Consider the following 23,286-nt stretch of genomic DNA (forward strand, 5'->3'; position numbering starts at 1 on the left):
ACTTTTTTGGTGTGGAAATTGAGAAGCTGGTTCTAAATGTTTTATGGAAATGCCAAGGGCTTCATTCTGCTGGGGTCACCTTGTGGACAGTATCGAGATAGCCCAGGCTGGCTGTCGTCTCTGGTCTATGGGAGGCACTTGTGTATTTTTTACCCTGACTGCATCTGTAGACGAGGACCAGTCCAGTATATCACCCCCACCTCCCCATCAGAGTAGAGAGCCTGCCTGTCTCTTGCCGTTGAGATTTTTCAACCGTGAGTAGGCCATACCCGTCCATTCTGTCCTGCAAAGGGAAAACTTACCAACTTTTCCAAGTGGCCCTGGAAAGGTCACTGACAGGCATGAACCTCCCCTTGAAATGTGGAGGTGGTTGGCACCTATGGTTTCATGACCCCAGGTGAAAGGGGAACAGTTCCATTTTAGTAGCTGGCTATACAAACACACAGAGAATGCCTAGTATGTGTGTGCTACAACACTATTAGAAATTCCTGGAGTGTGGACTACGTTAAAAATGTACCCGTGGGGGGCTTCCCTGGTGGCGCAGTGGTTGAGAATCCGCCTGCCGATGCAGGGGACACGTGTTCGTGCCCCGGTCCGGGAAGATCCCACATGCCGCAGAGCGGCTGGGCCCATGAGCCATGGCCGCTGAGCCTGTGCGTCCAGAGCCTGCGCTCCGCAACAGGAGAGGCCACAACAGTGAGAGGCCCGCATACCGAAAAAAAAAAAAAAATGTACCCGTGAAATAAGTGAGGTAAAGCAAACACAAGGTATTCTGTGCGTATGGACCACTGCCAGCAAAGCTTATATTTGTGCATTGACAGACAATGGAGGTGAAGTCAAAGAGGCACAAACCGACGGCAACATTCACTACTTGCTTTTGCAGCAGTTGCTTCACTGCCTAAGAAAAGAGAAGATTCTGTTTTAAGTGTTGTTCTAATTACACAGTAACGAGGCTTGAATCTGCAAGTTTAGTAGCATTTGGGTGAAAATACAAACTGCCTGATAAGTAACAGTGACAAAGCACAAGGGCTGCCAGTGACCTTGAGTACATCTTCACAGGTAGTTGAGGGAACTTCCATCTTAATGAAGTTTACACCGACACCTACCACAACACAATAATCATAATGGAATTGCTAGGTTTACGGGAAAAGCTTTCAGCCCTATGGGCTATGCTTTGGCCACGTGCTTTCACCATTTCATGCCCCAAGTGAGAGCCCCAGGAGCGGACGCCCAGAACCCGTCCACCACTTGGTACCTGCGTGGGCTGCTTTCTCCTGCAGGTGTGAAGCGAGTGAGTCGCGAACCCCAGGAGCCTTTTCTCCCAAGCCGTGCTGCCCAGGCATCCTGGGGACTGTTCCGCGCCTACGTGCCGATCCGGTTTCTCAGACTGTGCTATTTATTGTGGACCAACCGAAATAAACGCTTTGGGCAGTTCATTTTCTCCGCCAGGCAGAAGGCAGAGAAACCACAGAGGAAAAAAGTGGAGGCTGAGCATCAACACATCATCAGTTTTCCAAGTTTCCCTGGCACTCCATGCAACATGCACAGCTATGCTTTCACTCTAGAGAGTATTTCTTCCCAATGCCTGAGATTCCGGTCCAATTCGAGACTGGGGTGACCAGGAGCTAGGATTCCAAGCCCAGGCAGCCCCACGGGTAAAGAAGGATGGAGTGAGTCGGGAGGGCCTCTCGTGCTGGTGAGATGTAACCCAGCGGCCACAACACTGCCCTGGCCGGGGCTCTCTTGTCGCCTCTTCTCTCCTGCACATCGGCACTCGTGATCCCCCGGCTCGGGCTGGTCCTGCAGCCCAGTGAGAATGCTGGATGCAGCGTCCAGGCCTGTGGCTGTCAGGCATGGCTGTGGGGAGATGGGGCTCCTGGAGCAGACCCGAGGTCCCTGCCCCGGTCAGGGCTCAGTGGTGTGGCAAAGCGCGTGCCAGCGCCTCACCAGCTCCTTGGGTTTGCTAAGCATCTCGTTCCAGTGCTCCAGCTCTTTGCCGCGGGCGTACATGTAGGGGCCCACCACCACCCGGCCCAGCTCGAGGCTCCCTGTGGGGGGGCGGGGCGGGAGAACACTGTCATTCTCTGGAGCCTGGAAGCCACATGACCTCAGCCATCCCCCAGTGCCTTCCCTCTCTCTCTCTCTCTCACTCCTCCCCTCGAAGGAAGTAGCCAGCCCCCTCCCTCGTTAACAGCCTCCAAAGAGGTCTTGACTTTGATCTGGAGCGGCAGCTGGCAGGGGGAGGGAGCCCAGGTGGAGAGCCTGCCTTTCCGTTGGGGCACCCACTCTGCCCCCACCCTCCCAGTGGGCCGTCAAACCTGCCTCACGTCAAAGAGCCGAGGGAGGAAGGGGCCCCTCCAGAAGGAAGCCCTCTTCCATCAGCCTACTTGTACATTCAGGGGGAGTATCCAACAATGATTTTCACCCACCAACTACCACAGTGGAGAAGGGGCTTAAGCTCTGGCCCATGAGACCAGCTGGCCTGACAGCTCTGCCTCGGTGACAGTGGACACTGGGGTGAGGGGCAGTATGGGAGAGCAGCCTGGGACAACTCCACCCTCTCATCCACACTGAACCTTACCCAGGACCCTCAAGACTTGTACAGAAGGCATGAGGCAACACAAGGGCACATAAAGACCCACGGCACCAGGTCATTGGGCTGGTGGCAGGTAGCTGTGCCATCTCCCAACCTCTCTGGTGATTTGCCCCAGGAGGCGGTAGCAGAGGCCATCCTTTAACCTCTTTCTAGGGTGCTATGGACAATCAAACCGGAGTAAAGCTGGGTGTGAATCCCAGCTCTCTCACTAGCAAGCTCCGTGTTCTTGGGCAAATATCCCGGTCTCTCTGAGCGCTAGTTTCCTTAGGCGGAGAACAGAAACCATACAGCTCCTTCCAAAGGGTCCGTGCTTCCTAAATGCACAGCAGCTCCTCCTTTGCCCATTGCCCCCACGGCCTGAGGGTAAGGGAGCAGCCTTACTGTCCCCTTCGGCCCTCTGCAGCACTGTCAGGCTGAGGCTCGCCGTGTCCAGCTCGGCAGGGTTGGCCTTGAAGCTGAAGGTCTCGCTGTACACAGGGTTGGCGGAGCCCAGCACAGCCGAAGTCTTCTTGCACTTGACAAACTTGTTGTGGTTCATCAGAGACACCTTGACAAGCACACCTGGGGGGCAGTGCAGACAGCGGGCTAGGAGGGGCGGGCAGCGGCCCAGCCTCCAGCCTGTGGGAGGTCCGGCTGGGAGGGCACATGCCCCGCCTGGACGGCAGGACCCCATTACTCACAGCTGCTGCAGCCAAAGGGCGTTACAAGAGGAAATGGGGTTGATTAGTGTACTGCCTGCAGCCGAGGAAACGCTCGGCTCCCTTCCTCTTCTCTCCTCTGTCTCCTGAACGCACCCACGGCTCGGCTGGCCTTTGTTCCTGGAACCTGGCACCACATTCCCATCCCTCCCCACAGGGGGCGGGTCCTGCCTGCCGGGTGCTCAGGCCTCCTGGGGCCCCTAAACACCTTCTCCTTCAGAGGCCAAGTTTTTTTTGGGGGGAGGCTTAGATGGGTTTTGGATTCGCAGTGGAGGGTTGAATGCCAGCTTGCTTACAGTGAGCCAGAGGCAGAGACGTAAGCAGACAACCACCCACTGGGTGGCTGGGGGGCTCACAGTGGGGCGGGACATGTGGGATGAGCCCGAGCAGGGCTCCTGTGCCCCCAGCTCCCGGGCTCCAGTTGAGTGACCAGCTCTGCACGCAGGGGTGCCCCCGCCACCCCCAGCTCCCGGGGCAGGGGGGCATAGGGCCTCGTCCTGGAGGAACTGTAACCTTCGCAGAAGGGCAGGGGCGGAGTCAGGCAGCGCAGGCAAGGAGCCAAGACACCGCCTTGGGAAAAGGGAAGGGCAAACTTGGTCTCAGGTGTCTTAGGGGTCTTGATGGAGGCCAAGGAGATGCATCCCTGGGATTCACATAACAAAGCAGCTTCTCACGCCACAGCCATGCGGAGCTGGAGGGTGTGGCTCAGGAGGCATTGATGCTCCTGGGAGCATATTGGAGCAGAAGCTGGACGGTGGAGGGTGAGGGTCCTAAGCTCACGGGGTGGGCCCTGCCCCAGGGCGAAGGCTTACTGACAAAGCTCGTGTCTTCCTGGAGTCGGAGGCCCTTGGCTCGCAGCACGATCACCGTGAGGCGGTTCAGGCAGTCGTTGTAGCTGAGGCAGAACTGGAGGTCGCCAAACTTGGAGGGAGGCTGGAGAGGCCGAGAGGAAAGCACCCCTGTCACCCTGGTAGGTACTGGAGGCCTCCATGCCCTCCTCCTTCCTCCCGGCAGGCAGGCCCTGGGTACTCGGTGACATAGCCACATTCCCTCCTGGAAGCCCACCCACCATTTTACAGACGGGGAAACTGAGGTCTGGGGAGTTGAAGGGGCGCGCTGAAGATCACACAGTAGTAAGGACCAGAGCTGAGGATTCAAACCCAGGTCTGGGGGATTCCAAGGCCTATTCTGAGCCACCCAGACCCTCACTGGGGGTTGGGGGAAGAGTAGGTAGTTTCCTTGGCTGGTCCATTTGGGGTGTCATCTTTCACAGCTGTCTGATCTGGATGGGAATCCAAACGTAGATTTTTCAGGATGCTCCAGGTAATCTGACCTCCAAGGCAAAAGAGGCTCAGGCACCCCTCCCTGCCCAGGCTCCACACACCCTCCTTGTCCCACGCAGCTCCGGCCCGGGCCCACCATGCTGAGTCACACTTGTAGGGGTGGTGGGCAGTATGCTGAGGGCTGACACTGGCCAGCAGGTGCTGGGCCACACCTGCTGGCTGTCCACGGTAGTCTGACGCATGGTGGCATATGTCTGGTGACCCTGACCTTTACCTCCAGGCTCTCAGCCTCCAGGTCTCTCCAGATGATGCGCCGGCAGTCGCCCTCCAGGGTCTCCTTCTTCAGGGGGAACAGCACCTGGCCCAGGAGCTGGTGCTTCCTCTGCCTGTCCACGTGGTACACCGAGAACCTCAGCACCCTCTGGGTGACACTCCTGCTGGACACCTGAGGGAGATGAGGGCCCGGCTGGGCTCAGGTGTGGGGTCAGGGGATGGGATGGTGTGGTATGTTCTGGACACAGGATCCTTCCATGAGGGGTGTCTCAACCAGGGACCTGTGCACCCCAAACCCAGGCATCCTCAGGGGACCCTTTGCTGCCGTTGGGCCAGTATCCCGGGGAGGTGGCAGGGTGTGCCAGAGCCTTGCCACGCAGAGTGAGTGTGCTCCAAGGACCAGCAGCACACACCACCCCCTGGACCTCAGAGCAGGCAGGACCTTAGGCGCCACCCAGACCCATGAAGCAGAATCTACATTTAACAGGGCATCCAATGATTTGCCTACACATAAAAGTGTAAGAGGCTCCCGCACTGGAGCCCAGGGAACCCGCCTGTCTCTGCTACCTGAGTTGGGCACCTGAACATTCCTCTCCCTGAGACTCAGTCTCCTCACCTGTAAAATGGGATGTTTCTTACTCTGTGGGTTATAAAACCACGAATGGCAGATGGTTAATTAATATTGATTTTCTTCTCTTCTCCTTCCCCTTCCCCCGTAAAGCACGGAGAGGCCAGGAGCAAGTTGGTGCAGGGTTAGGGCAGGGAAGTGATGGGTATAAATATGCAAGCATGACGTGTGGCTGATCCAAGCCTCCCCACCTTGGATGTGGATGTCCTAAGAGGAGCAGGTTCACCTGTGAATTCTCACAGCCTCGGCACCAGCAGGACAGCCAGGGGCTGGGCCCCCTGCCACCCCTCTTCTCAGTGCTCAGCCCCGGAAGAAGTCAGGAATCACACTCTTCCCAGATGTAGACTGGCCTCTCCTTACCTTGCCAACCAGCCTGCTGCCCTGCTCTTAAAAATGTTTGTCCAGGGCCTCTTGGCAGCTCTTGATTGCTGGCTTCCCATAAGGGCCACAGTCACCTGCTGAGGCCCCCCGGCAGCCTCAGCACCTCCAGACCCTGAGCTCATCCGCCCACCATGTTGCAAAGGCACCACCTGTCGCAAGATGGCTCTCAGGTCCTGCTCTGGCTTCTGACGGGATGGGTGAGTTCCTGACCCCACCCCAAGGGGCCTGGGGGGGTCTCCCCCTCCACCTTCCATGGATAACCTTGCCAGAGAGCTCCTCGTGTTCCAGGGCTTTGGGGTGCCTCCCTGAGCCCCATGAGCCAGGGCCTGGCATTCAGTGGGTGTTCCAAGAATATGTTTCTATTTCTCACCTCCAGGCAACCTGGACAGAAGGAGCCTAGCCCTCTGCCCCCTCATCCCTCAAGTCTCTCATCTTCCCCCACCATTCAAGGGTGAGGGCTCTTGTACACCCTGACCTGGCAGGAGGGGTAAAGCAGAGCCTGTGGCACAGGGGTCCTGAGGGCTGCAGGGCCGTGGTTAGCACAGAAGGCTGGGGCTCTCCTGCACAATGTCTGTCCTTCCCAGGAGGGAGAGGGCCCCAGACCCTGCCTGCTCCGGAGGCCATACCTGAAAGATGAAGTGCTCGTCGAACTGTGGGCTGGTTGTTCTGCATTTGGTCTTGGACTGGAGGAAGCGCCGCTCATCCGGTAGCAGATGGAGCTTCACCAGGGGGCTACAGGTCTCTGAGGGGGCTTGTAGCCGCTGTGCCTTGATCAGGCCCACCAGCAGTCGCTCGGCCTGCTGCTGGTATTCCACAGAGAACCACAGCCGCCCCAGGCAGCCCTCAGGGAAGTGGGTCTCACTTTTGTCCTCCGGGATCTTGTAGAGCTCTGGATTGATGGTCCCCACCACGCATGCGTCTCCTACAACACAGGGGCTGGGAGGACTGGCAGGCCAGGGGAAGGCTGGGGCATGGGGGACAGCAAGCTCTGGGCTCCACTGCCACACCTCTCCTGGCCCAGCCCTTCACGGCTGAGCTTTGACCAGGCAGTTCACTGGCCTCTCCTGACCACGTTCGCCCCGCTGTCTTCTCCAGACTGAACACAGCCCCTCTCTCTAGTGCAGCTTCCCCAAGAGGCCTTCTCAGCACTAAGGCATTCTACATCCAGGCCTGCTCCTCCCTGGGGCTCCTAGCAGAGGCCACAGTATTCATTCAACCCCTGCCCCCGTGATTGACCCCCACCCCCAGAGGTCAGGGCCTGCAGGGCGGGGCGCAGTTCCCAGCATCTGGCCTGGCCCCTTTCCGTGGTGTCCAGAGGGTGTCTCAGTAATATAGTGTTGTCTCTTTTCTTCCTCTTTAAATTAGAAGGGCCTAGCTGATTACTGGGTGGTTCCTGGGGAGGTCTTCAGAGCAAAGAGGTAGGCAGAAAGCTGTGTGCCCAGCTTCCACCATGCTGCCTTCTGGATTGGCCAACCCATCATCCTGAAGCAGGACACAGCACAGGTTCTGCACCCAGGAACACTGAGGTTCCAATTCCAGATCTGTGGCTTACTGCCTCTGTGACCTTGGGCAAGGCACTGTTAACTTCCGGAGCCTCAGTTTATCAATGTGTAAAATGGGATGATAATCCCTCCCCCAGCCCCAGAGTTATGGTCTAACTCTAAAATGGCACATGAAGCCATATCTGGCCCAGGCTGGGGTGCAGCAGGCATTTGGTAAACCCAAGCACCTGGAAAGAGTGGTCACTGGGCAACTCTGGCATCCCCAGGCCCATCCAGGCTCTTTTCTGGATCCAGGCCCATGAAACCAGATGGGTCCGCCCTGGCCTGAGCAGACCATGACCCCTGGGCAGGCCCTGGTGGGCACACTCACCAAGATTGCTGCCAGTGGCATGAGGCAGGAGCTCCAGGGCTGGGCAGGGGTCCTGTGCGGCCTGGGCCCACTCTCTGCTGCTCCGGGGCACCCAGTCTTGGCTTTGGAGGGAAGGGGGCACCACGAATGGTACACCTGGTGGCCTGTCCAGAGGCAGGGAGATGACACGTAGGTGGCTAGTGAACAGTGTGGCCTCAGAGCGCTCAGCCCAGAGGGCTTGAGTGCCAGGCGCTGGAGGAGAAAAAGCCAGCAGGAGCCAGGAGGAGGCAAGAGCACCATTTTCTGGGCCCACGCCAGGGCGCGCACGCGCGCACACACACACGCACACACGCACACACGCACACACACACACACAGCCAGAGGCAACACCTCCGTCTGCCCACAGCAGTGCTGAGTTGGAGAAGGAGCACAGCTTCCAGAGTAGGCCTGCCTGGGTTTGAATGCCTGTTCTGCCACTTCCTAGTTGTGCTATCTGGACCTGTTACTTATGTCCACTGAGCCTCACTTTCCTTAGCTGGAAAACGGGCTTCATAACACCTGCCTCTAGCTGTGGTGAGAATTCTGGGGTTTCTTTGTGATAGCTCCCGGCCTGCTGACAGCACAGAGGAGGCCCCCCATAAACCGACCTTTACTTCCCCACGCCGCTACGGGGCAAACGCCACAGGGAGGGCTCGAAGCAAGAGCAGGAGCTCCCTTGGCCCCAAGGCCCCAATCCTGCCTCACCTGCTTGCCTGGGTCCTGGCATCCGGTGGGCAGAGCTTGTGTCCCTGTGTGCTGGAGGCAGCCGTGGTCCCTGACAGCTCCTCATAGGCGAACGTGGCGCAAAGCCTCTTCCAGAGACACCGGCTCACCTCCATCAACAGCAGCAGTAGCAGCAGTCCCCCAAGAATGCCCCCAATCACCAGGGCCACCTGCTCTGGGGGCAGACACCACCAGGATGTGATGCCTGGGGAAGGCCACTCCCCTTCACACCACTGGCAGGCTGGGGACAGAATTTGAGCAGCAAGCCCACCCCCCTGGGTTGGACCCCAGGGATAACACAGAAGCAGGTTTAATGTATCTGCTGGGGAGGGGTGCTGCTGGCTGGGCTCTGCTGGGTCTCAAGGAAAAACCATTTCCCTTACGGTCCTAGTGCCCTGGACAGAGCTTTCTGGTTTCCCTTGGAAAGCAGCTGGCCCGGGACTTGGGATTCTGGGTGAAGTGAACCATTTCCTTGTGCTTCTGCGTAGAAATTAACCCTTCTCTTATCAGAACCTCCATCTTCCCTGGACTCCTGTTCAGGCTTGAGGGTGAGCTGGGCACCCTGCACTTAAGGAAAGCAGGGGAAGGGATGATGCCCTGGGTGGCACTCAGAGCCCTACCCTTTGGGTCCTGGAACCTGCTGAGAGGCTGGACTCTAGCTTGAATTCTGTAACTTTCTCTACAAACCGCTCCCTCCTCTCAGCCCTCTCTCACAGCAAGCCCACTTAGCGGAGTCGGTGGGAGGCAGTGGAGGGGATGTGGATAAGGATGGGAGCAGCGAGCGTGAGAAACCAAAACACAGGCACTCTGCTACGGCACCTGCACCCCACACTTGCCGGGACCTGGGAGGCTTCAGTCTGAGCCGGCTGAGAGAGCTCGGACCCTCGATCCTGCGCTAAGCAAGGAAGGTCCGTCCTTCGGGTTACGCGCGGGCGCGGGGCTTCCCAGGCTCTGGGGTCAGGACCCGGTTGGGTGTGCGAAGGAAGACACTCACACCTTCTCACCCGCAGCTAGCTGCGAGAAGCGGGCCTTACGCTCCATCCCCGCACCCCGCTAGGAGCGGGAGGCAAGGCAGGGCTGCGCCCCAGCAGAGGCCCGCGGGGTGAGGGAAGGTGCTGCAACGGGTGGCTGAGGGGCCGGGGCGCGGAGCGCAGCGCCGGGGTAGCGGGTGAGGAGGCGAGGGCACTTACCCTCCATGGGGCTGCTCTGGCCGGCCATTGGGGCGCGGGCCCGGGGCTCGGTCGCGCCAGTCTCCGCGCCTCCCGTCGCCGCCGCCGCCGCCGCCGCCGCCGCCGCCGCCGCCGCGGCATCACCTGTTCCCCTCCTCTTGTCTACCCCCGCCGCGGGCCCCGCCCCTCCCCGTCCCGCCCCGCCCCGGTCTTACCCTCTGGTCCTCCATGGCTGCAGCCCAGGTCGTCCTCGGCCAGGGCCGCGGGTCTCACTCGCTCTTCTAGTCCCCAGGCTGCCTTTGCCGCTGCCGGTAGCCAATGGCCCGCCCCCCCCTCGCCGCCGCCGCCGCCGCCGCCGCCGCCGCCGCCGCCGCCGCCGGGCGGGTTTTTAAAGCGCCGAGCGGGGCCGTCGGGCGGACGCCGGGGGCAGTACCTCGTCGCACTCCGGTCAGCAAAGAACGGCGGGGGCAGGGACCCAGCTCCCGGAGGCCGCGGCTCCGCCCCTGCCCGGCCCTGTTCGTGGCCCTGGAAGGGCGCGGAGCTGGCCATACGCTCCCGGAACCGAAGGGTTCCGCGCGGGGCGGGGCGCCCGGGGCTCCCCGCGGCTGAGGCGCGAGGGCCAGGCTTCCCGGGGGCAGAGCTAAAGCCTTCTCCGCCCGCGTCTGGTAGACGGCTCCACACCTGTTTCTTCACCCCTGGCGGCCTTGGCACGCGCTGTGCCCGTCTAAGAATGCGCCTCCACCTTCCTCAGATCCTCTTTAGACTGAGGCCCAGCTCCGACCCCTGCTCCCGGGAGCTTTCGCGGATTCCAGGGCCGAGTCTCCGCGCCCTGTCCGGCCCCGGCTCTGCGGTCTGACCGCGGGGGCGCGCAGGGCAGCGCCCAGGTTTACAAGTTGGCCGACTCAGTAGACACAGACAGCAATGAGGCGTTGGAGAGCGCAGATTCCGCAGCTCAGTTGGGTTAATAATAGTACTCCCTCTAGGGTTAGGTTAACGGGTCTAATGATTCAGATCGGTGACTGGCTCAAGGTTGGGGGACCGCGGCGCATGCCAGCCTCTATTGTGATTATCTGACGGAGGGCGGTTTCGCCTAGGCCTCCTCCCTACTCTGCACCCACAGTAACCTTTGGTTTTTTTTGGCCCAGCCGTGAGGCTTTCGGGATCTTAGTTCCGCGACCAGGGATCCAACACGTGTCACCTGCAGTGGAAGCGAGGAGTCCTAACCACCCACTGTCATTACTTCTATAGTGATTACTGTCAGACCGCAGGGGCTACGCCAGTGGAGGCTGGTGAACGCAGCCTTGACGGAGAGGCTGGAGTAAGGCCCTCCTGGTTCGCACGCAGCCCGCTCTCACCCAGCGTGCAACCCTGTAGAGGATGAGCACTCTCCCAGGGCCCGCACGGCGTCCCTGCGGAGAGCTCTTGTGGGAGCGTCTTAGACTTCGAAGCATCTGTAAGTGGGGAAGGAAGGGAAGATATTTGTGGGCGGAGGGAGGGTCGGTCTTGTTGTTTCACGGTCTTGAAGGTTGTGTCCAAAGACAGAGTCTGAGCCTGGACCTTGCTCCCAAGTGACACCTGTGCCTATCACGGGGAGGAGGAGGCGGGGTAGACAAGGTGAAGAGCCCACCAGTCTTTCAGTGTGCCTTAGGCCCCTCCCTGCCTGAGCCCTAAATGACCTGAGGTGGGAGGGGTGGTGAACAGGGATCCCCCTCCCTTCAGGGGAAGGGGTTTTTCTGGGAGCCTTTGGTCGCTAGAGTGCAGAGGAAGTGTGGTCAGTCTTTTTCAGGATCTAGATGGGCGTGGGGTGGTGAGAAGATGGGGCCCCGAAAGTGTCCCGGAGGAGTGGGAGCTCTCATTCCATTCCACCCCCTCACCCTGCTAGGTGGAGGCAGGGCATTTCCCCCACTGCCCTTTCCCCTCCCTCCGCAACCAGTCTTATTGGCTGGAGTGTCTGGAAGATCTGAGGCCCTGACCTCTGCTTTCACCAGGCTGGAGATGGGGGCGGTGTCTCAGGAAATGGGGCCTTAGTGGCCCCAGACCTCCCCATCTTTCCCCTCAGGTCTGAACTGGATGTCTGTGTTAGTTTCCTGTTGCTGCTGTGACAAATAACCACAAATTTAGTGGTTAAAAAGCACAAATATATTACCTTACAGTTCTGAAAGGCAGAAGACTAAAATGGGCCTGCAGGGCTGCTTCCCTTCCAGAGTCTGGGGAAAATCCATTTCCTGACCTTTCCCAGCTTCTAGAAGCTGCCTTCACCTTCAAAGCCAGCAGAAGCACGTTCTAATCTCTCCGACTTCCTGTCATCTACATATCTACTTTTTCTGCCTTTCTTTTTAAAAAAATTTTATTGGAGTATAGTTGATTTACAATGTTGTGTTAGTTTCAGGTGTACAACAAAGTGATTCAGTTATACATATACATATATTAATTCTTTTTCAGATTCTTTTCCCATATTGGTTATTACAGAATATTAAGTAGAGTTCACTGTGCCATACAGTAGGTCCTTGTTGGTTATCTATGTTATATAAAATAGTTTGTGTATTTTAATCCCAAGCTCCTAATTTATCCCTCCCACCCACATATGCCCTTTGTTAACCATAAGTTTGTTTTCAAAATCTGTGAGTCTGTTTCTGTTTTGTAAATAAGTTTATTTATATCATTTTTTAAAAATTAGATTCCACATATGAGTGATATCATATCATATTTGTCTTTCTCTGCCTGACTTACTTAGTATGATAATCTCTAGGTCTATCCATGTTGCTGCAAATGGCATTATTGCATTCTTCTTTATGGCTGAGTAATATTCCATTGTATATATGTACCACATCTTCTTTATCCATTCATCTGTCAATGGACATTTAGGTTGCTTCCATGTCTTGGCCATTGTAAATAGTGCTGCAATGAACATGGGGGTGCATGTATCTTTTCAAATTATTGTTTTCTCCAGATATATGCCCAGGAGTGGGATTGCTGGACATATGGTAGTTCTATTTTTAGTTTTTTAAGGAACCTCCATACTATTCTCCATAGTAGCTGTACCAATTTACATTCCCCCCAACAGTGTAGGAGGGTTCCCTTTTCTCCACACTCTCTCCAGCATTTATTGTTTGTAAACTTTCTGATCATGGCCATTCTGACTGGTGTAAGGTGGTACCTCATAGTTTTGATTTGCATTTCTCTCATAATTAGTGATGTTGAGCATTTTTTCATGTGCTTTTTGGCCATCTGTATGTCTTCTTTGGAGAAATGTCTATTTAGATCTTCTCATTTTTTGTTTGGGTTGTTTATTTATTTATTTATTTATTTGACATAGAGCTGCATGAGCTGTTTGTATATTTTGGAGATTAAACCCTCATTGGTTAGTTTCTTTGCAAATATTTTCTTCCATTCTGTGGGTTGTCTTTTTGTTTTGTTTGTGGTTTCCTTTGCTGTGCAAAAGCTTTTGAGTTTAATTAGGTCCCATTTGTTTATTTTTGTTTTTATTTTCATTACTCTAGGAGGTGGATCCGCAAAGATATTGCTGCAATTAATGTCAAAGACTGTTCTGCCTGTGTTTTCCTCTAGGAGTTTTATAGTGTCCAGCCTTACATTTAAGTCCTTGATCCATTCTGAGTTTATTTTTGTGTATGGTGTTAGAGAATGTTCTAATTTCATTCTTTTACATGTACCTGTCCAGTTTTCCCAGCATCACTTATTGAAGAGGCTGTCTTTTCTCCATTGTATATTCTTGCCTCCTTTGTCACAGATAAATTGACCAAAGGTGCTGTCTCCCTCTTTTTTTTTTTTTTTTTTTTTCTTGGCCTCACTGCATGGCTTGCAGGATCTTAGTTCCCCGACCAGGGATCGAACCTGCACCCCCTGCAGTGGAAGCGTGAAGTCTTAACCACTGGACCACCAGGGAAGTCCCCTTCTCTCTTATAAGAACCTTTGGATTACATGGGGCCCACCCAGATAATCAAGGATAATCTCTCCATCTCAAGGTCCTTTTTTTTTTTAAATTGGGGAATAGTTGTTTTACAATGTTGTGTTAGTTTCTACTGTACAGCAAAGTGGATTCCCTGTGCTATACAGCAGGTTCTCATTAGTTATCTATTTCATACATATTAGTGTATATATGTCATCCCCCTTTTCCCCCCTTGGTGTCCATACATTTGTTCTCTATGTCGGTGTCTCTAGTTTTGCCTTGCAAATAGGTTCATCTGTACCATTTTTCTAGATTCCACATATATGCGTTAATATACGATATTTGTTTTTCTCTTTCTGACTTACTTCACTCTGTATGACAGTCTCTAGGTCCATCCATGTCTCTACAAATGATCCACTTTCGTTCCTTTTTATGGCTGAGTAATATTCCATCGTATATATGTACCACATCTTCTTTATCCATTCGTCTGTTGATGGGCATTTAGGTTGCTTTCAGGACCTGGCTATTGTAAATAGTGCTGCAATGAACCTTGGGGTGCATGTGTCTTTTTGAATCATGGTTTTCTCTGGGTATATGCCCAGTAGTGGGATTGCTGGGTCATATGGTAATTAATTACCATATGGTTTTTAATTAATTTATTTATTTTTGGCTGCATTGGGTCATCATTGCTGCGTGTGGGCTTTCTTTAGTGGAGAGTGGGGGCTACTCCTTATTGCAGTGTGCAGGCTTCTCATTGTGGTGGCTTCTCTTGTTGCAGAGCGCGGGCTTTAGGCGTGCAGGCTTCAGTAGTTGTGATTCTCGGGCTCTAGAGCACAGGCTCAGTAGTTGTGACACAAGGGCTTAGTTGCTCCGCAGCATGTGGGATCTTCCTGGATCAAGGCTTGAACCCATGTCCCCTGCATTGGCAGGTGAATTCTTAACCACTGCGCCACCAGGGAAGCCCCCATCATTGTAGTTTTGATTTGCATTTCTCTAATAATTAGTGATGTTGCATCTCAAGATGCTTAACTTAATCATATTTACAAAGTCCCTTTTGCCTTATAAAGTAACCTATTCCCAGGTTCCAGGAACTAGGGAGTGGACATCTTTGGAGCTATTGTTGTGCTGAGCACAGTGTCTGGGCAGCCCTCTGGGAGAGATGGTTTATATTCTCCTTCCTCCTGCTGCCTGGAGCTCTCAGCTTGCTCCTAAGCTGGGACCAGGCAGCTAGCAAGGCCCATGTGCCCCCAGATGGTAATCCTCCAGCCACCATGACCCCTCATTACCACAGCATACCCCTCCCCCCCTTGACTCGTGACTGTCCTGTCTGCCTGACCACTCCTCCCTGATGGGCATGGCACCCATTCACACCCAGCCACTTCCACAGTTGGGCCTGAGCTGCCCTGGGGCCCTTCTGGGTGTGGGGTGGGGAAGTGGGTACTCCTGGAAAAGGCAATGCCTGTGGCCAGTCAGGAAGTGCCAGGCCCAGAGCTGCCCATCCTCCCCCAGCCCTGCGCTGTGCCTTCCTGGGGCGCCATCGTCCTCCCTGGCTCCCTTCCTTCACCACTCATAACCAAGCAGTCACCGCCACTCGCACCCAAGCAGTCACCAAGTCCTGCCTCTTCCTCCTCCATCCATGTCCATCACCATCAAGAACTTTGCCCAGGTCTTCATCATGCCTCCCCTCATCAACTTTCTCTCTGCAGTTTAGATTTGATCCTATACCCCTGCCCCAGCTTATTTCTTCCAGGCTCCTCTCCCCATTCTCACCCACCTGGACACCCCATATCCCCCCGTCCCTCTGCAATGCTCAGGGCCCAGACTGGTGGAACTACTTCTGGCAGCTCTGCCAATGCACCAGGTACCTTTTCATTATGCTGCCCCCTCCCTGCCTGAGATACCCAGGGGCCCCCTCTCCTTCTTCACTGCTCATCCTTCAAGATGAAACTCTAGTATCTCCTCCTCCTCCATGAAGCCCTTCATCACCCCTTCCTTGTCCTCACTGTACCTGCAGCTACCATGTTGGTTTATAGCAGTCTGTGTTTGTGACTGTTACCCCAGCTCACTCTCCCTGGCAGACCAGAACCTCCATGAAGGCAGAGGGCCATGTCTTATTTATCTCAGCGTTCCCAATATCCACCTCCCAGCCAAGGCTGTGCTGAATGGTGGATGAAGAGCTTGTGCCCTCAGGCTGAGCTGCTTCCTGGCTTCTGCCACCATTGTCCATGTATCACACATCTTGGGCTCACCCTTTGGGGTCTGATAGGAGCTCCTTGACCTAGCCGTGGAGACCAGCTGCTGGGGCTTGCACTTACTTTGCTAGCTCTGTCTGCAAGCACCTTACATGTCCAGCCAGCCCACTGAGTTTTGAGTCTTTCTTCTTCCACTAGAAAATGAGAGCAGATGGCAGGAGGGAAATCCACCTTTCTTGTTGCTCCTTATGTTCTGGTTATCATGATGCAGGCTTTTTTTTTTTTTTAACATTTATTTATTTAGGCTGCTCCAGGTCTTAGGTTGAGGCACGTGGGATCTTTGTTGTGGCATGTGGGACCTTTACTTGTGGCATGTATACTTAGTTGTGGCATGCATGCGGGATCTAGTTCCCTGACCAGGGATCGAACCCAGGCCCCCTGCATTGGGAGTGCAGAGTCTTACCCACTGGACCACCAGGGAAGTCCCATGATGCAGGCTTGATGTACATGATCCCACTGAGCCCTGCCTTGTGTCAGCCTGTCCAGCAGCGACCACCTTTTCAGACGAGGAAACCAAATCAAAGAGGTTCCATGGCCCACCCAGTAAGTGGTGGAGCTGGACCTGACACCTGGCCCTCCTCATTCCTTCCTCCCCACTGACCCACTGAAGGGCCCATGCAAGGCCCCTGGGCACCATTTCCTGTGGAGATGACCATGAACAAGGCCAACAGCCACAGGCACTGTGGTCAATCTCCCTCTGTCCACTGTCCCGTGGAGGCTCTGAGACCAGGCTGGCCTGGAGCCAACTCTGCAGAAAAGAATGGGCTCTGAGTCTGGCTGCAGCCCCAGCCCTGCTTCCTGTTTTCAGATCTTGCTCCTTACTGGGTCTCTGGGAGCTGGGAAATCTGGAAACAGCAGGAGACAATGTTTCTGTTTTCCGCGGCCAAAAGGAAGTCATATTTCCACTGGGAAAAGCATTTCCAAGGAGGGCTGCAGGAAGTCCAAGTGTTTAAAAGCCTGCAAATGTCTGCAGGTGATTAATAATTCAGTGCAATGGATGATTCATGCAAAAGGCCACTTTCAATTAACCTTAAGAATCAGCCCTGTCTAAGGAAGTGTCATCTGTCATCACTTAGGAACAGAGAGGCCAGAGCAGGATAAAGGCCACGCTGAGAAACATGTGGAAGACTGTGTTTCTGACATTTATGTCAATTCCAGCCCAGTCACCCCAGGTCCCTCTTTGTGAGATGGGGAATGGTTTCCCCCACCAGCATCATCTCTCTTCTCTGGTTTTATTAGGGTGGCCTCAGCCTGAATTTCCCATAACCCCTTCTGCTGAGGAGCTTGGAGGGAGCATCTGTCCTGGTCAGGTCAGAAGTCCCCTCCTTCTCCCCTACTCCACCACGCTGGCTCCAAATGTGTGCCATCCTATGGACGACCACCCAGGGTCCCAGGGTGGAGCCCAGAGCCCATGGCTCACTCCTGCCTCCCAGGGATGTTCTCTGCTCCCCTGCCCAGTTCTCCCTGCTTCCTGTTCCCTGCTTGGCAGCCTTTTTCCTCTCCGGGCAATGGCATCCTGCCTTTTCTTTCTCGGGAACTACTCTCTCCTCTCCTTGTCCATGTAGTAGCTGATAGAAGCCGATCTCTTCCCTTTCCCCGCATCACCAGCTTGCCTCTTTTCTGGAGCTTTGCACATGACCCAGACCACAGGGATAGGCTCAGGGTTGGGTCATGACCTAATCAGAATCAATCCTGGCATTTTTGTGGGATCACTCCCTTTATTGGTGGGAGTTGTTGAGCTGAAGGAGCTAAGTCTGGGGATGTTGGGAGCACCCGTGTGGAGGAGTGTGTGTGAGACAAGAGCTCAGAGCAGCGTGGGAGGCCTGATGAAGCTGTCTTGCTCTTGGTCCTGCTGTGCCGGCAGCCATTTATCCCCGGTGGTCCAATAAATTACCTTTTTTTTTTTCTTAAGCCAGTATGAGTTGATTTCTGATATTTGCAACTAAGACTCTTAATTAATTGTTAGCCAAGGCAGGAAATGAATGGGAGGTGGGGACAGCAAGCTCTGTGAGGCTCTTATTCCCATTTTACTCAGGTGGAAAGGGAGGGACACTGGGATGGTGAGGCTAGGGAGTGGTTGGCCAGGTTTGATTAGCTGTTCTAGCTCCGGGTCCCTTGACCACCAAGACTGCCCCTCAGAGCAGAAGTCAGGGATGAATGCAAGCCTTGCCCTTTCTGAACTGTCACCTCTGACCAAGCAGCTGTCCCAAGGACTGTTGGCCACTCGGGTGTAGGGTCTTATCGACCAGGGCCATTTGTGACAAACATCCGTTAATTTACTACTTAGCCTTCAACACCCACCCCAACCCTTCCTCCAGCTTCTCCGATGCTCACAGTGGAACCCAGATTTTGTTAGGGGCAGCAGTGTGCTTGGCCCCCAGGGATGCATCTGGAGGGTCTGAGCCATTCCTGACACCCACATCTCCCTTTGCTACGTTCTGACTTGGCAGCTAGGGGTGGCCACAGGATTGTGTTTTAGCCAGTGAGATACCTGAAGACATCTTCCAGGGGGCTGCTAGGAAAAATTTTTTTTTCTTTTGATATTTCAAGATGTTAAATTGACATTTTGGCTGAGATACTAAGAAGTTAGCAATCAAACTCCAAAGAGTGGGGGTAGACTATGATGTAGATTTTCAAAGGCGACTGGGAACCAGCTGGATGACTGGCCCATAGTGGGAAAGAATAAGGCTGGGAGAGTGGAGGAGAGAGAGGACTTAGGAGATGTCTTTGGGGAAGGCTGGGCTGTGACGTGGGACCCTCGGCAAGCGGGGCAGGGGGGAAGCTACACCCTCCCCTCAAGCCCAGGGAGCTTCGGCTTCAACAGGACCACTCTGAGAGCTTGCTTTGGGAGGAAATGAACTGGCGGTCGATGAGCACAGGCAATTGTGGCTTCTGGCTTGAGAGGGTGGAGAGAGAGCCAGAGGCCCGAGCAATCTGCTGCTGTGTTGGGAAGTAGCAGCCCTCCCTCTAATGAGGGTCAAAGAGCTGTGGATCTCGGGGACTAGATGTGCCACTTGTGGTGGGAACGTGGGTCTGAGTGTGATGGGGAATTACCACTGACTTGCTCCTGGGGCTTGTCAGGACGTGGGCTGTGTGCATGATCAGATGTGGGCCACATGAACGAAAGAGCTGGGGTGCCTGCCCAGAGAGTTGATGGGGCTGCAGCAGAAGGAAGTAGGAGGTAAACTTTCTAGGGGCTGAGAAGTGAGCAAGTGGCTTCTGATTCATTTGTTGGGGTCAAGGGAACCACATCTCTGGAGCTGGGGGTTGGGGTAAAGAGGTGGGGGAGTAGGGGTGGGGAAGGGAGGATCTTTAAGAGACTTTTCAGAGTGCCCATGACAAAATTAAACCTCTTCCAGATCCAGAGAGCATAAGGCCATCTCATGAGACCATCAAGAAAGGACTTTCCATACCTCTTCCTTTCCTCTCTCCTTATGCTCTGACCTCAGAAGGCTGCAGTAGGCAAGGTGAGAGAGTAGAAGATGCTGATCACAACACTCGCTCAGAGATCAGAGGGTTGCCTGAGGCTGGCCCTGGCTATGGGAGATGGGAAGACTTAACTCTAGCTCAGGTTTTCAGATTTATTACCTGGGCTGGGCTTTTCTGAAGACTGAATCTGTTGTTGAACCCAAGTTTCTGTGCCCAATGCACAGTGAGGCCAAACAAACTGAAATGTTGGAGTTTGGAACAGAGAAAGGTTTATTGTAAGGGCCAAGCAAGAAGAACTGGCTCAAAAAGCCTAAAGTCCTCGATGGGTTTCAGGAAAGAGTTTTAAAAGCAAATGTGGGCGAAGGCTGCAGGGTATGTGCCTTTCTACTGACTGGTTGGTGGTGAGCTAACAGGGTGATGTTCCAGGAATCTCAATCATCAGCTTCTAGTTCTGACCAGTCTGGGGTCCAAGTGCTTGCACTCAGCATGTAGTCACCATCCTCCACTTGGGTGGGAGCCTTAGTTGCTGTAGAACTCAAAGATTTGTATCAAATTGCTATTCATATCCCCCACCCTCGCTGAGGAGGAACCAGGACCCTGCCCCAAGGCTGCACTATTGTTTCTTTTTTTTTATAGCTTTTTTTTTTTTTTCATGTGGACCATTTCCAAAGTCTTTATTGAATTCGTTACAACATTGCCTCTGTTTTATGTTTCAGTTCCCTGGCCACGAGCATGTGGGATCCTAGCTCCCTGACCAGGGATCGAACCCGCACCCCCTCCATTGGAAGGTGAAGTCTCAACCACTGGACCACCAGGGAAGTCCCTGCACTATTGTTTCTTGACTGCAGGAATTTGTTTCTGCATTCCCTCATTTTCTTAATTAGTAACTGTTCGAATCTGCTCTTTGGAACTCAGGGAAGGTCTAGGAGGCTGAAGCCTTTTTCCTACAAGCAAGAAATGGGGGGGACTTCCCTGGTTCTCCAGTGGGTAAGACTATGCGCTCCCAATACAGGGGGCCTGGGTTCAGCCCCTGGTCCGGGGACTAGATCCCACATGCATGCCACAACTAAAGATCCTACATGCAGCAACTAAGACCCCGTGCAGCCAAAAAAAAAAAAAAAAAGGAGGGCACAGAAAGGCTTTTATACCCGGGAGGGCCCCACAGATTCCTGCTCAGTTTCAAATCAAGACTGTTGAGGGCATGAGGGCAGTGGACAGAAGAGAAGAAATCTCTGTTGAATGTTGCTCCATTCCAGGTGTGGCCTCCATAGAGAGCTCAGGGCTCTCTCATATCTTACTCCTTTCACCGCCCCAAATGGATCATGTGATGAGGGACAAGGCCATCTTATTGGACTTGAGGGCTCAAGGCTGAGCGTTCACTATAAGGAGCAAATCAGTTAAAGTGCTGAGCCTGTGGGGAAGGTTATTCTTTGGTTACCTTCTGTGGCAGGTAAGACTATGCGCTCCCAATACAGGGGGCCTGGGTTCAGCCCCTGGTCCGGGAACTAGATCCCACATGCATGCCACAACTAAAGATCCTACATGCAGCAACTAAGACCCCGTGCAGCCAAAAAAAAAAAAAAAAAAGGAGGGCACAGAAAGGCTTTTATACCCGGGAGGGCCCCACAGATTCCTGCTCAGTTTCAAATCAAGACTGTTGAGGGCATGAGGGCAGTGGACAGAAGAGAAGAAATCTCTGTTGAATGTTGCTCCATTCCAGGTGTGGCCTCCATAGAGAGCTCAGGGCTCTCTCATATCTTACTCCTTTCACCGCCCCAAATGGATCATGTGATGAGGGACAAGGCCGTCTTATTGGACTTGAGGGCTCAAGGCTGAGCGTTCACTATAAAGAGCAAATCAGTTAAAGTGCTGAGCCTGTGGGGAAGGTTATTCTTTGGTTACCTTCTGTGGCAGATTAAATTATCCGTCCCAAGTCCTCTTTTCTCTGTACTAGTATTGTACTTCCTCATTCTTGCACACAGTGGGGAAACTCACCTCTCTTCTACTTCACCTTCAGCTTGGCCTTGTTACTTGCTTGGGCCAATAGCACGTTAGCAGAGATGATGCGAGCAAAGGCTGGACTTGCCTTGCTCTCTTGTGCTTCTGCCATTGAGGTGAGAAGAGCATGACCCAGGGAGCTGCTGGTTCCAGACTGATGAGAGGTCTGTGGAGCAGATCCAAACCGGGCTGGGAGCCTGGAATCAATGAGGTCAGCTTATGCCAACCTACCCCAGCCAAGGCGCAGACATGGAAGGGTGATATAAATGCTTACTGCCCAAGAGATTCTGTAGGCAGCAAGAGTTGACTGAAACACTTTCCTTCTCTTGTTGATTACTTTGGTGAGACTAGAGTGGGGAGCTGAGCAGGGCTCACCTTTGAAGAGCTACATCCTTTCTCCTGCTTCACAAACCTTGCACCTGTGGCCCCAGGTGGATGGTCTTGCCACTTCTCCTTACTGGCAGACTTTGGTCTTCCCTGGACCAGCCTTAATTTTAAAAAAATTTATTTATTTTTGGCTGCGTTGAGTCTTCATTGCTGCATGGGCTTTTTCTAGTTTGCGGCAAGCGGGGGCTACTCTTCGTTGCGGTGCCCGGGCTTCTCACTGCGGTGGCTTCTCTTGTTGCAGAGCATGGGCTCTAGGTGCGTGGGCTTCAGTGCACGCAGCCTCTAGAGAGCAGGCTCAGTAGTTGTGGCGCACGGGCTTAGTTGCTCCGCGGCATGTGGGATCTTCCCGGACCAGGGCTCGAACCCGTGTCCTGTGCATTGGCAGGCGGATTCTTAACCACTGCACCACCAGGGAAGTCCCTGGACCAGCCTTAATTGTTGTGGGATTGGTAAAGCTCCAAGGCCTGGGTGGTGGTAGTGGATTTAGGGGAAAGAGAGAAAAAGGCTCAGGGAGGATACCTGGGGTTATTGTAACACAGCATCCTTCATCCATCTCCTGCTAAAATGGTACCCTGTGTGCGTTGTCTCAGTGCTCATGGCTCAGGTGTGGTTTGTTTTGGAGCTGGCCTTGATTCCTCTGCAGTTCCCTCTCCTGGGTGCAGTGATGGGTTCAGAAAGACACAGGCACAGGGCTGATCAGGGCCAATGAGATGTAACCCCATTTTTCCTCACAATGGTGGGAGAGAGACAGGTGCTCTTCCCGAAGTCCTTGAATATAATGCAGGAATCTTGCATGATTAGAAAAGAGCCCGATGAGAGCAGGATCATCTTGGGGTTGTGGTGACCAGAGATCAGAGGGAGAGAAATATTGGGTCCTGGTGACAGTTGAATCAGACCATGTCTGAAGCCAGAACACTGTTGAACTTTTCTCTTAGGTGAGTCTACAAATTCCCATTTGTACTTAAGCAAGTTTGGGTGGGTATCTGCCATTTGTAATGAAAAATCTCAAATGATACAAGATTGCCACCCGCTTTGAGTTCTCTGTGGGCCAAACTTGTAACTCAGAGTTTGTTTACCTGGCCTTATTTTCTGGGCATATACCCCTCTTAGGTGAGTGTATGTGTATACATGTGTATGTGTGTTTACTGTTGGACATGGTAGAAAAAAAGAATTTATATAAAAAGATATTGAGCCACATCTCTACAAATGACCCACGCAGACATAAAGAATGGACATGTGGACACAGATGGGGAAGGGGAGGGTGGGATGAATTGGGAGATTAGGTTTGACATAAATACACTATCGAGATAGATAGCGGGAACCTGCAGTACAGCACAGGGAGCTCAGCTCGGTTCTGTGTGATGGCCTAGATGGGTAGGGTGGGAGTGATGGGAGGGAGGTCCAAGACGGAGGGGATCTATCGTGTGTAAAATAGATAGATAGCGGGGGCTTCCCTGGTGGCGCAGTGGTTGAGAGTCCACCTGCCGATGCAACTAACACAACATTGTAAAGCAATTATACTCTAATAAAAAAATATATATATATTGAGCCGCTGACCAAATACCATCCCTTGAAAACTGTCTACACAAAGTACGCACTTTACTTACATTATTTTGTTCATTCATTCTTCATAACCACCCTCTATAGTAGGTATTTATTTTTTAGATTATGA

At 53.7% G+C, this 23,286-nt stretch overlaps 1 protein-coding gene across 1 annotated transcript; it reads right to left on the minus strand.

Moving 5' to 3' along the window:
* Positions 1-781: 781 nt before the first annotated feature.
* On the minus strand, positions 782-9,782 carry SYT15B (synaptotagmin 15B). The gene is made up of 9 exons (XM_055081426.1): positions 9,663-9,782; positions 9,477-9,525; positions 8,455-8,647; positions 7,732-7,874; positions 6,486-6,781; positions 4,852-5,022; positions 4,107-4,227; positions 2,978-3,157; positions 782-2,048 (listed from the first exon to the last, which is right to left on the minus strand). Exons 1-9 carry the CDS (start codon positions 9,780-9,782, stop codon positions 1,906-1,908), a joined length of 1,416 nt encoding a protein of 471 aa, XP_054937401.1. The 3' UTR covers positions 782-1,905.
* Between the last annotated feature and the right edge of the window lie 13,504 nt (positions 9,783-23,286).

This window comes from Physeter macrocephalus, chromosome 20 (assembly GCF_002837175.3).
Source record: "Physeter macrocephalus isolate SW-GA chromosome 20, ASM283717v5, whole genome shotgun sequence".
NCBI classification, from domain to species: domain Eukaryota; kingdom Metazoa; phylum Chordata; class Mammalia; order Artiodactyla; family Physeteridae; genus Physeter; species Physeter macrocephalus.

Excerpts from the sequence above, each read along its gene's own strand:
- SYT15B (XM_055081426.1), bottom strand. The coding sequence starts at position 9,782 with ATGCCGCGGCGGCGGCGGCGGCGGCGGCGGCGGCGGCGGCGGCGACGG. Across the intron at positions 6,782-7,731 it reads TGCCACTGGCAGCAATCTTG|GAGACGCATGCGTGGTGGGG; the intron begins GTGAGTGTGCCC and ends CCTGTGTTGTAG. Across the intron at positions 5,023-6,485 it reads ACGAGCACTTCATCTTTCAG|GTGTCCAGCAGGAGTGTCAC; the intron begins GTATGGCCTCCG and ends CATCTCCCTCAG.